The following is a 13661-nucleotide window of genomic DNA, read 5'->3' as shown; positions in this document are numbered from 1 at the left end:
TCACACACTTTACCAAATTCAGTCACCAGCTTCTGCAGTTTCTCACATGAATCAGCCACCAGCACTGTATCATCAGCGAACAACAACTGACTCACTTCCCAAGCTCTCTCATCCACAACAGACTGCATACTTGCCCCTCTTTCCAAAACTTTTGCATTCACCTCACTAACAACCCCCCATCCATAAACAAATTAAACAACCATGGAGACATCACACACCCCTGCCGCAAACCTACATTTGCTGAGAACCAATCACTTTCCTCTCTTCCTACATGTACACATGCCTTACATCCTCGATAAAAACTTTTCACTGCTTCTAACAACTTGCCTTCCACACCATATATTCTTAATACCTTCCACAAAGCATCTCTATCAACTCTGTCATATACCTCCTCCAGATCCATAAATGCTACATACAAATCCATTTGCTTTTCTAAGTATTTCTCACATACATTCTTCAAAGCAAACACCTGATCCACACATCCTCTACCACTTCTGAAACCACACTGCTCTTCCCAAATCTGATGCTCTGTACATGCCTTCACCCTCTCAATCAATACCCTCCCATATAATTTACCAGGAATACTCAACAAACTTATACCTCTGTAATTTGAGCACTCACTCTTATCCCCTTTGCCTTTGTACAATGGCACTATGCAAGCATTCTGCCAATCCTCAGGCACCTCACCACGAATCGTACATACATTAAATAACCTTACCAACCAGTCAACAATACAGTCACCCCCTTTTTTAATAAATTCCACTGCAATACCATCCAAACCTGCTGCCTTGCCGGCTTTCATCTTCCACAAAGCTTTTACTACCTCTTCTCTGTTTAGCAAATCATTCTCCCTGACCCTCTCACTTTGTACACCACCTCGACCAAAACACCCTATATATGCCACTCTATCATCAAACACATTCATCAAACCTTCAAAATACTCACTCCATCTCCTTCTCACATCACCACTACTTGTTATCAACTCCCCATTAGCCCCCTTCACTGAAGTTCCCATTTGCTCCTTTGTCTTACGCACTTTATTTACCTCCTTCCAGAACATCTTTTTATTCTCCCTAAAATTTGATGATACTCTCTCATCCCAACTCTCATTTGCCCTCTTTTTCACCTCTTTCATCTGTCTCTTGACCTCCTGCCTCTTTCTTTTATACATCTCCCACTCATTTGCATTTTTTTCCCTGCAAAAATCGTCCAAATGCCTCTCTCTTCTCTTTCACTAATAATCTTACTTCTTCATCCCACCACTCACTACCCTTTCTAATCAACCCACCTCCCACGCTTCTCATGCCCCAAGCATCTTTTGCACAAGCTATCACTGCTTTCCTAAATACATCCCATTCCTCCCCCACTCCCCTTACCTCCTTTGTTCTCACCTTTTTCCATTCTGTACTCAGTCTCTCCAGGTACTTCCTCACACAAGTCTCCTTCCCAAGCTCACTTACTCTCACCACCCTCTTCACCCCAACATTCTCTCTTCTTTTCTGAAAACCCATACAAATCTTCACCTTTGCCTCCACAAGATAATGATCAGACATCCCTCCAGTTGCACCTCTCAGCACATTAATATCCAAAAGTCTCTCTTTCGCGTGCCTGTCAATTAACACGCAATCCAATAACGCTCTCTGGCCATTTCTCCTACTCACATATGTATACTTATGTATATCTCGCTTTTTAAACCAGGTATTCCCAATCACCAGTCCTTTTTCAGCACATAAATCTACAAGCTCTTCACCATTTCCATTTACAACACTGAACACCCCATGTATACCAATTATTCCCTCAACTGCCACATTACTCACCTTTGCATTCAAATCACCCATCACTATAACCCGGTCTTGTGCATCAAAGCCACTAACACACTCATTCAGATGCTCCCAAAACACTTGCCTCTCATGATCTTTCTTCTCATGCCCAGGTGCATATGCACCAATAATCACCCATCTCTCTCCATCAACTTTCAGTTTTACCCATATTAATCTAGAATTTACTTTCTTACATTCTATCACATACTCCCACAACTCCTGTTTCAGGAGTAGTGCTACTCCTTCCCTTGCTCTTGTCCTCTCACTAACCCCTGACTTTACCCCCAAGACATTCCCAAACCACTCTTCCCCTTTACCCTTGAGCTTCGTTTCACTCAGAGCCAAAACATCCAGGTTCCTTTCCTCAAACATACCACCTATCTCTCCTTTTTTCACATCTTGGTTACATCCACACACATTGAGACACCCCAATCTGTGCCTTCGAGGAGGATGAGCACTCCCCGCGTGACTCCTTCTTCTGATTCCCATTTTAGAAAGTTAAAATACAAGGAGGGGAGGATTTCTAACCCCCCGCTCCTGTCCCCTCTAGTCGCCTATAGTCCTTTTATGGATATAAGCAACTGGGGGAAAGATATGCCATAAACATGAAGAATTGTAATAATTATCATGGTTAATGTCCTATTATCACAATAGGAAGTAGGAGAGATAGAAAGGGGTTAGGAAGGAAACACAGCACATAATGGACATGAAAGGTAGATCAAACTACTTACTGTGGACATGAGAGAATCTAGTACAGAGACAGCAAAGGCAGTGCCACAAGCAAATGGTTGTGTCAGGTAGAGTTCAGTGTCTGGGTCATCATCATCATCTTGGTCAAGGAACTGCACATTGCTGTCATTTATCAATTCTGTGATCATAGGGACGTTAGCACCATAGACAGAGCCACGCCGCTGAAGTACTATAGGTGACCCAAGAGGACTAAGTGTGTCACCACCACCACTCGGGTCTGCTGGGTCATACAAACACTGAATTTAGCATACAAATTTTGAATTACATTATCTATTTATTAATACAAAAATATTTGATCATTTACAATCCTTCCTTTGGTAATAAGAAACTGAACGCTCTGAACTTAAGGGCTCTACAGTATATTTAGGTTTTTGCTTGCTTTCACAGTATCCTATCAACCCTTTTGTGTAATGTATCTTTCAGCTTCCATACATGTGTTAAAAATATCAAGAATATTCTTATTATTATCATAGTGAAGTACACAAAAAATGAAAAAAATTCTTGTGAATTATGAAGTACCTATTCTTGGTTGAGAAAAAACTATATTATCTACTAGATTCACCAATCCTAAAATTTCCCTACACTGTGTTTTCTTATTCATGCGATAAAGTGCACAAAAAACAATCTAATCCAGTTTTTTCTCCTGTATTATGAGTTAACAATTAGTAGTTAAGGAGTTTAGGAAAAGCACATTATTCATTGGGTTGGCCAATCCTTTGTACTATAGACATGGACACTGTAGATTGTAGTGGATGTTATAAGCAGTAATGAGTACCAAAGCCATAGTGAGTCCTAGGAAAAGGATACTAACTGCCCACTGTGGTTACTAGTGGGTTACTGAGGATGCCAGGCAGCTTCCATGACTTAATCTTTGTTTGGGTTGCCAGCTATGGCCAGCCAACAGATCCTACAATGTGCACAAAAATCATGTATAGACTGATGCCAGCAGCACCCTCCTGAGTGCGTATAGCAACTTCCCAGATGAACAAAAACTGACAATATTAGAGACAAATGGGTTAGACAGTAGTATTGTGCAGGCCACTGCCATTTTATTTCTTTGCATTGTCAGATTTGTTGAGCAGTATAGAACTGTAATTTTATCTCACCTAATGATTCCACCAAATATATGCTTTATATATTGCAAATGAACACCAACATGTTGCACTGGATAACTGTTTGCACAAACAAGATCTGAACACCTATCTTTTGTGGAGCTGAACTGTGCAGTGGTACAGTGGGTGAAAAGTAATACTTTGGGGTAATTTGGGTATGTGGAGTCACAGTCAAGAATCTAGGCTGTCAAAATGAGCTATTTGAGAGGAGCATGTGGTATGACTACATGAAATGAAGAAATATACTTACAACCTTCCACAACTTGTCTTTACTTTTAGCAAACAACACAGCATTATTCACAAACAGGCTTGTCACTAGCCACCATACCTCCCTGCCATATTCTATTGCTACACCTCCTTCCCCTAGTTTTGCTTTCACTTCTCTTATCACTCCATCCATATATGTGTAAAAAAGTAGTGCAGTCATCACAAAGCTCTGCCTCACACCTACTGAAACTTTTGCTCAACTCTCCATCCATTCTTACACATGCATTTGCTACTCTGTAAAAGGCTTTTACACCATCCAACAGATGTGCTACCTCATGTATCCTTAATACATCCTATAAAACATTCTACTTGACTCTGTCATATCATCGTATGCTTTCTCCAGATCCATAAAAGCTGCATACAGCTTCTTACCTTTTTCTAGACACTTTTTCAGTCATTTTCACAAAAAATCTGATCCACACATCCCCTACCTTTCCTAACTTATTCTGTATTCAGTTACTTCTATCATTCTATTAATAAGCACTCTTGCATTTACTTTTCCTGGAACACTTAACACACTTATTCCCCTACATTTGCTATATAAATCCTTAGGACCTTTTCCTTTGAATAAGGGAACAATGATAGCATTCACCAAATCCTCAGGCATAATCTTCTGTTTCCATGCTAATTTACATACCAAATTTATCCACTCAATCATACTTTTCCTCAATACTTCAGCATTTCAGCCAAAATTCACTCAAAATGCCTTTCCTACCTTTAGCTTGATCATCATTTTTTTTACCTCCCTTCTTACTACAGGCCCTTCCACTTGTACCCTCTTGCTTCCATCCTCCACGTCCATGCACATAACAACTGCTGCCTCACCTCCTACAATAGTCACTTCCTCAAATTGCTCTCTCCATCACTGCCTCCTTTTGATTCAGCAACTTCCCTTCCATACTTTTCACATAAACTTTTCACTCTTACATCCATGTGTTTCCTTTCTCACCTTCATCCAGTAAGATTTCTTATTTTCCCTTAATTTTTCTTTAACTTTCTCTTAAAAGGACTAGGTAAACATTTCAGAATTATTCTGAATTTTGAATAGATATTTTTCAGAAATGGATGCAAACATACTAGGTCTTGATCTTTTTTTTGACAACATATAACTACACTTAAGTGCTGAGACTGTATGACCCACAGCAATAAATCAAGTTTCTAAATGTTGTCTTGAGCCATTTGAGTTTTGTAGGTACAGTAGACTCCCCATTAACTGACACCCTTGGGACCTTTATGGCAATGATTAAATGAATTATAAATAGAGAGTAAGTTGGAAAAATGTGGTATACCAGGGTTGACACACTGTCAATGGACTGAACCAGGGCATGTGAAACATCTGGGGTCAACCATGAAAAGGTCTGTGGGGCCTGGATGTGGATAGGGAGCTGTGGTTTCGGTGCATTACACATGACAGCTAGAGACTGAGAGTGAATGAATGTGGCCTTTTTTCTATTTTTCCTGGAGCTACCTTGATGAAGCAGGGATTAGTGATGCTGTTTCCTGTGTGGCGAGGTAGCGACAGGAATGGATGAGGGCAAGCAAGTATGAATATATACATGTGTATATATCATCGTTTCAATTCACTCTATTCCTTGCATGCCTCTCATCCTCCTATATGTTCAGGACCCGATTGTTCAAAATCTTTTTCACTCCATCGTTCCACCTCCAATATGGTCTCCACTTCTCCTTGTTCCCTCCACCTCTGTCACATATATCCTCTTCATCAATCTTTCCTCACTCATTCTCTACACATGTCCAAACCATTTCAACATATCCTCTTCTACTCTCTCAATCACATTCATTTCATTTCCACACATCTCTCTTGCCCTTTAACTGCTTATTTGATCAAACCACCTCACAGGACATATTGTCCTTAAACATTTCATTTCCAACACATCCACCCTCCTTCATAAAACCCTATCTATAGCCCATGCCTTGCAACCACAAAACATTGTTGGAACTACTATTCCTTCAAATATACCCATTTTTCTCTCCGAGATAACATTCTCTCCTTCCACACATTCTTCATCACTCCCAGAACCTTCAACCCCTCCCCCACACTGTGACACACTACCACATCCACAGTTCCATCCACTGCTAAGGCTTGATATGTATCACATGATTATCATGTGGCTGCTAGAAACTCATGGGTGGGCTGTTTTGTTTCCTTCCCTACACCTTAAAGCTTTGGAACTCTCTACCCCCTTATATCTTTTCGAACGAATATGAACTGGCACATTTTAAAAGGCATTTGTTTAACTTTCTATAAATTTGTAAATGCTTTCCCTTGTCTCTTCTTTTACCACTCATAATCCTTTCTATACTTCATTTAAGGCCCATCCTTGATGTGGACTTTTGTCCATGACTGGAGCCTCTAATGGGAGAGACGAAGTTTTTTTCATACTGGGCAGGTGAGCAAATGAGTTCATAGAACTTTGCAGTCATTTATCTCTTTCTTTTTTGGTGACCTTGAAATTCAGTTTTTCCATTATTTACTGGCCAAAATTTTTATAAACAACTGAAATCAAACAAACAAAAAGAATTTCATTTGTTTAATTTAGGAGAAAATCAGTTTTTTGCGAGTTACAGTCAACTACCTCCACTTTAATTTTTCAGTGATGAAAAAAAATTTGTCTCAACTGCAAACATTATCTAAAGTATTAGAAATAAAATGCAATACATATATCTAAGTAAGAAGAGAATTATCAAGACAGTTTTTTGTAATACACAAAGTATTTAAATTCATACTGATTTGTGAACTTTAAAATCTTGCATTCTCACTGAAATGCATGAAGAAAACTTGGATGAGAGAATTTGGGGTAGGAAAATATCTCTTGATAATTATCATCATTACAGCTTTCTTCTCTCATATGTTTTCCACACCTACCCTTAAAACTTTGATTAAAAAAAAAAATTCCATTAGAAAGGTAATCAACAATCATTAGCTTATGAGGATTGATCTAACATTTTCTAAACAGCACATGTATTTGAAGTGTATGACCACTGGTATATATAAAAAATTCAATTACGATAGTCCACGATATGTAGAACTTTTTCAAACTTGATATCTCCCCTCAAAAGCAAGAAATAAATAACTGGAAAAATTAAAAAGCACACAAGTAGTTGACATTACAGTAATGGAAAAGGTGGTGTTGCTGGATTCTTTCAATAATCATCAGGATCATAAAGAAAGGATTCTTTCAATAATTATCAGGATCATAAAGAAAAAGTAGTGATAAACAAACTGGTCATGATATTAGGTCTTGAAGATGGACAGGTCAAGGGGAGACAGAATCCTCAAAGATTAAAAACAATACATGAGATTCTAGAAATGGAAAAAAATTGATTTGGATATAAAAACTACAAGAGTTATTAAAAAATTCAGTGAGAAAAATGTAAAATCCTAAACATAAATTCAAACTGGAAGAAAACAGGTAAGACAGGTCCACAACCTGGTGAATCACAAGAAATAAAAAAAATGTATCTTTATGAAAAAATAAAGCAGAGATGGAGTGAAAAGTATTAAAGAGATCATCCAAAAGAAGAAAAAGAAAAATCAACAGTATCCCATCAGTACAGTTCACATTCAGCACTGGAACATACTGAGGATAATATATATGCATAAATATGGGTAGTTTAGAGGGTAGTGGTAAAGAATTCTAAAATCACATACATAATATTAAGCTGAATGTCATGGGCATCAGTGACACTAATCTATTAAGGAAGCTGAATCACTCACAATCTTTTTTGAAGTTTACATGGTCATAAGAAGAGTAAAAGATGACAAAAGAGGCAGGATAAGTCCATCTGGTGAGATGGACTCATATTCCAAGAGGTACTGGTAGAAACTGAACCATTCAGACAATATGGATCAAGGCAAACTGTAACATATACTGCTTAATTCCTCTAATAGTATATCATCCTTCAAAAAGGAATGAGGAACCTTAAGGGATTCTTAACAAAAATGAAAAGGTAGCAATCAGGATGGTGAATAAGCATCAAGATTAGCCATGCAGAATGATGGATTGTCACAAGGTATTTTCACTACAGAGAGAAAGACTGACAAATTCAGTTAGTGTCTGAACAGGATGAAGATTTATACCAATGCAAATTCCTAAAAAGTGTACAAAAAACGTTTTGTACCAATATATCATTGAACATGCTAGGATTATGGGCAGAGGCATGCCACCATTACTGGATCTAGTCTTTATGTACTGAAGCTCGGATATCTAAGACATCACATATGGAAATCTGCTTAAGAAAAGAAAGCAAGTAGTGCTTGAGATGAAATACGTTTTATAAGAAGTGTCTAGAAAACAGAGCAGAGCCTTCAAAGAATTAAGACGTCCTGAGTTTTACTTCAACCTAGTCAGTCAGGTCACTTAGTATTCTACCTGATTTAAGCGCTCTACACAATGGCTCCAGCTCCACGTTGCCCTTGCTTTCTTTGTGGGATGGAATAAGGACTTTTTCTACACTCGAGATGTTGTGCTGGGAGTCTGCCTTTTCTGTAATTTGCAGGAAGAAATGAGTTGGGTAAGTGACAGAGTAATGAAATCTTAAAGTGACTATAGGGAGACTACTGTAAAGGCAATAAATGCATGTGATAGAGAGGGATGTCAGTCTTAAGATTATAAACCTTGACATAAGGTGGAGGAACACTTTATGAAAGAAGAAATTCTATAGTAGTCAGGAATAAGTTCAGAGTAAGATTTCCCATGACAATAGTAGTAACAAGACTTCTAACAATTTCCAGGTATTGGGATATCAGATTGTAGACAAATTAATAGTCAATGAAAGTGATTCCATAATAAGGCATCACAATACAGAATTTTGTGTGACAAGGACGAAAAAAGATCAGAATCAGTTACCCTGGAGCTAAAGTGGAATATATTGGGCAAATCTATATCATATGGAACACAGCAAAAGATGCATTATTTGTGGCCCATGCAAGCACAGACACTGTTGTCAAGATTAAGCATGAGGAATTAATGGGAAAGTATGAAGAACTAATCCAAGACTTCAATGATAATAACAGGAGACTAATATTACTGGTATCAATAACAGGGTAAATGAAACATAATCTAGGGAGGATAGCATACTACTGATGACTGGAGAGCATTCCATAGCGAAAGAAAGTTATTTGCTTGAAATGGAATATACCGCATTGTGAGTGATACAGCTTACCTAGGCACAGTATTGGAAATTAACATGAAAATATCTACAACAACAAACACAAAAGAAATAAGTAAATGATAAGAGATACACACTTAAACTGTAACCTGAAGGACAAAGTCAGGCAAGATGACATGAAGTAGGGTACAAAGGGTCATATCAGGTCAGGTAAGACATATCAGATCAAGTATGCAGGCAAATCCTTCCCCAATATCTTGCCAAAGTAACTTCAACTCAGGCATGCCACTAGCTAATGTAAGATGCAAATCATTAAGTTCTTAAAAACTGATAAAACTCCCAGAACTACTCTAACAGTATTTTGTGGAAGTACCTGAAATGCTGAATTAAAACTCAATTGGCTGATTATGTGTATTAATGCAGAAATCCCAGGTATGATCATAACACCAATCATGGATAACCAAACAAAAAAGTCACTTCTAAAACATATATCTCAGGGTATAACATCTGGAACACGGACAGGCTACAAAAGAAAGGAGGAAATGTTCTACCAAACAAAGGAAAATTCTGAATGTGGTTAGACTTAGCACTGCAGAATATGACATGGATGATTTATTATATGAATTTACAACATGAACGATAAAGAAATGAAATTTGAAGTAGTGAACAGACTTCTAAAGCAAAGGGAATAATCTATTGATCTGTTTTATACTGAAGAAACATATATAGTACAGTGTAGTATAGTATAACTTAGTATAGTACAGTGCATGAGAAGAATTGGTTTATTATAGTGCATTAGAATTTCAAGAAATATCAATCTAATGGTCAACATAGGTAGATCTAAAGGGAGTTCTCTGACTGGTTAGTTGAAGCCTGTTTTGTTCATCAAACTTAAGATCAGTCAGTGTGAGTTTATCCTAAACCTAAATACCAATCATATTTGATACATTTTTGTGAAGTTGGTGAATAACTGGAAATTAGTGACCACCATATCTTCAACTTCATTACAATTACAGAAAGTTCAATCTGAATAGTTTGTCATAATCCTAGAAATGAAAACTTAATAAGAGTCCAGCTGTAGAGAGAGTCGAAGAATATGGTTACACTTAGAAATATTTTCCAAAAATAGAAAAATAAAATACTCCAAAATAAAAAAGATCTTGCATCCATGCATACTTGTCAGTTTTACTTTTCCCTACACATACAACTTTTTCTACACAGATACAGCCCATCCTAAAGAAACATGACAGGTCTAACTCTTCCAATTATCTTCCTAGTTTTTTGATTTCTATTATTTCCAAAGTCTTCTATCTATCTATCCATCTAAGTCTCTGAGGCCCATCACCTATGGGAACTCCCACCAAAGGGGTAGTCATGGCAAAAGAATCTCCACTTATCCCTCTCCTTACATGCCTCCCTCGCATACATCATTCCATGCATTCTTCCACCATTTCTCTCTCCCCAGTACTCTCCCACTCTATTTCCCCATGTCACAGGTGGTCTTCCTCTTACATGAACCCCTTTAATTAAACTGCCATTCACTTTCCATGTAAATTCTCCATCTTTCATTCTTACCACCTTACTAAACCACCTCAAAAGTATTATGTTTCACCCACTCTACCACTCCACAATTCATTCCCTTTGCATTCCCTGTTATACCAAATCTCTCATACATACCTTCATTTCTTCCTTCATTCCATCTAGTCACTCCACATGCTCCTCTTACATAACTCATTTCCACGGCCTGGATTCTTGACTTCTGTGATTCATGCCAGGTCCATGTTTTGGCTGCATAGCTCAGGGTTGGGAGGAATTTGCTTTTCCTTAATCCTTTCTTCACTTCCATACTTACTCCACCACTCTTCATTATTGTATGAAGGGACCCTGACTCTTCTACCCTGTAGTGCTCTCTCCTTTACCTCTACTTTCATCTCACCAACATTACCTCAGATAGCTCCTAAATATCTAAATTCTTTCATCTCTTCCAGTCTTTCTCCACCTATATCTACAGTAAAGTTTGGTACATCTTCTTCTTTCATTTCATTGGGTTTTGCAAAATTTATACTTTCACTCTGTTTCAAACACCATTACATTACTTTTATTCTCATTCACCTTTAATTGCCTGACTTACACACATCATAAAACACACTTACAACCTTCTGTAATTCCTCTTCACTCTCAGCACACAACAAAGTATCACCACAAACAGCCTTGTCACTAGCCACCATACGTCACAGTCACACTTAATCTCCCCCTTCCTTCCCTAGTTTGCTTTCACCTCCCTTATCATTCCATCCAAATATGTGTTAAAAAGACATAATGACATCAAACAGCTCTGCCTCACATCCACATGTAAACCGAAAATTGCGCTCAAGTCTCCATCCACCCTTACACATGCATTTGCTATTCTACAGAAGGCTTTCACACCATCCAACAGTCATCCCCTTGCCCATATATCCTTGACACATCTTATAAAGAATTTCACTTGACTCTGTCATAAATTATCTCTGGATAAAAAAGAGATACATACTTTTTCCAGTCACTTTCACCGCAAAACTTTGTTCCACACATCCCTTAACTTTCCTAAAAACCACTTACACCTCTCTTATTCTAGATTCAGTCACTTCTGTCACTCTATCAATCACGACTTTTGCATATACTTTTCCTGGTATACTCAACAACCTTATTCCCCTATAGCTGCTACATACATCCTTAGTCCCTTTTTCTTCGAATAAAGGAACAATAATAGTTTTCACCTAATCCTCAAGCACAGCCTTCTGATTTCATGCTAACTACATATAAGATGCATCCACTGTATTACACTTTCTCCACCATACTTTCGCATTTCAGCCATAATCCCATCCACTCCAGATGCCTTTCCTACCTTTAGGCTCAGTATCCTCCTTGTATACCTCCCTTCTTCCTACAGGCCCTTGCACTTGTATCCTCTCCCTTCCATCCTCCAGACCCATGCACGTAACAACTGCTCCCTCACCTTCTCCCACATTCATCTGTACTTCAACTCCCCTTCCTTCTTACATTAATGTATCCACTATTACATCCACCTTTTTCCATTTTCACCTCCCTCCAGTCCAACTTCTTATTTTTCCTAAGCTTTTCACTCTAACTTTCAAGATCTTCATCTACTCTTTCTTTGCTTTCCTCTTTCGGCTTCTTAACATTCTGCTTCCACATATCATATTCTTCCCTCCTCCTTTGCTGACTTTCTACTGGTACATTCCTTTTGAGCAATCTGCCATATGCCTTTTACTTTAATTCGACAGCATTTCTAATTTCATTTGTCTACCATGCATTTCCCTTTTTATTCCTATATTTCACAACCTTGTATCCATCTGCTAATCCTATAAACTCTAACAGTCTTTGTCTTAACATTTTAAACAGTTCATTCATACATAAATGATATCTATCAATCTATATCTCTGACACTCATTCCCTCCAGAACTCCCATCAATGCATGGCCACAGCAAAAGGGTCTCCACTTATCCCTGTCCTTACATGCCTCCCTCACATACACCATTCTATACATTCTTCCACCATTTCTCTCCCTCTAGTATTGCTCCTGTACTGCCACAGGTGGTCTTCCTCTTTCACAAACCCCTTTAATTGTACTATCATACACTCTCCTTGTAAACTCACAGTTTCGCATTCTTTCCACATGCCCAAACCACCTCAAAGTATTAGGTTTCACCCATTCTACCACTCCACAATTCATTCCCTTTGCATTCCCTGCCATACCACATCTCTCATACAACCCTTCCATTTCTTTCTTCATTTCATATAGTCACATCACATGTCTCTCTCAAATAGTTCATTTCCACAGCCATGATTCTTGGCCTCTGTGACTCATTCCATGTACATATTTTGGCTGCAAAGGTCAGGCTTAAAAGGACTATGCTGTCCTTTAATCCTCTCTTCACTTCCAAACTTACACCTCTGCCCTTCATTATTCTATCAAAGGACCCAATGACTCTTCTACCCTGTACTGCTCTCTCCCTCGTCTCTCCTTCCATATCACCAAACTCACCCAAGACAGCTCCTAATTACTTAAATTCCCTAACCTCTTCCAGTCTTTCACCCCCATATCCAAAACACAATTTAGTACACTTTCTTCTTTATATGGTGTCACAAAGTCTATGCTTTCACCCTGTTTCCTTTCAAACACCATAACTTTGCTTTCATTTGCATTTAACTTCAATCACCAATGCTTAAACATATAAAACACACTTATAATCTTCTGCAACTCCTCTTCACTCTCAGCAAACAACACGGTATCATCCACAAACAGGCTTGCCACTATAGACCATATCTCACCACCACACTCTTCACTGCTCTCCTCTTCCCTAGTTTTGCTTTCATCCCTATCATCGTTTTACATATATGTTAAAAAGCTATGATGACATCAAACAGCCCTCACTCACACCTACAGGTATCCTAAAACTTTCACTTAACTCTCCATCCACTCTTACACAGGCATTTTCTCTGCAACAGAAGGCTTTTACACCATCTAACAGTTGTCCCCCTACCCCATATATCCTTAAAACATCCCATAAAGCATTCC

General features: G+C 38.3%; 1 protein-coding gene across 48 annotated transcripts in view; it reads right to left on the bottom strand.

The window, feature by feature from the left end:
• slo (calcium-activated potassium channel slo) overlaps positions 1 to 13661 on the bottom strand; it is a 1069848-nt gene that overhangs the window by 55644 nt on the left and 1000543 nt on the right. For 34 of the 48 annotated variants that reach the window (XM_071687050.1, XM_071687052.1, XM_071687045.1 and 31 more), the window contains 2 exons: positions 8344 to 8457; positions 2552 to 2790 (listed from right to left, as the gene is read on the bottom strand). In XM_071687050.1, coding sequence (XP_071543151.1) covers positions 2552 to 2790; positions 8344 to 8457 — 353 coding nt within the window. The remainder of the gene's footprint in view (positions 1 to 2551; positions 2791 to 8343; positions 8458 to 13661) is intronic. The other 14 variants (XM_071687084.1, XM_071687090.1, XM_071687083.1 and 11 more) reach the window with 3 other exon arrangements.

This window comes from Panulirus ornatus, chromosome 43 (assembly GCF_036320965.1).
Source record: "Panulirus ornatus isolate Po-2019 chromosome 43, ASM3632096v1, whole genome shotgun sequence".
Classification (NCBI taxonomy): domain Eukaryota; kingdom Metazoa; phylum Arthropoda; class Malacostraca; order Decapoda; family Palinuridae; genus Panulirus; species Panulirus ornatus.
This window is presented reverse-complemented; position numbering and strand designations above follow the sequence as displayed.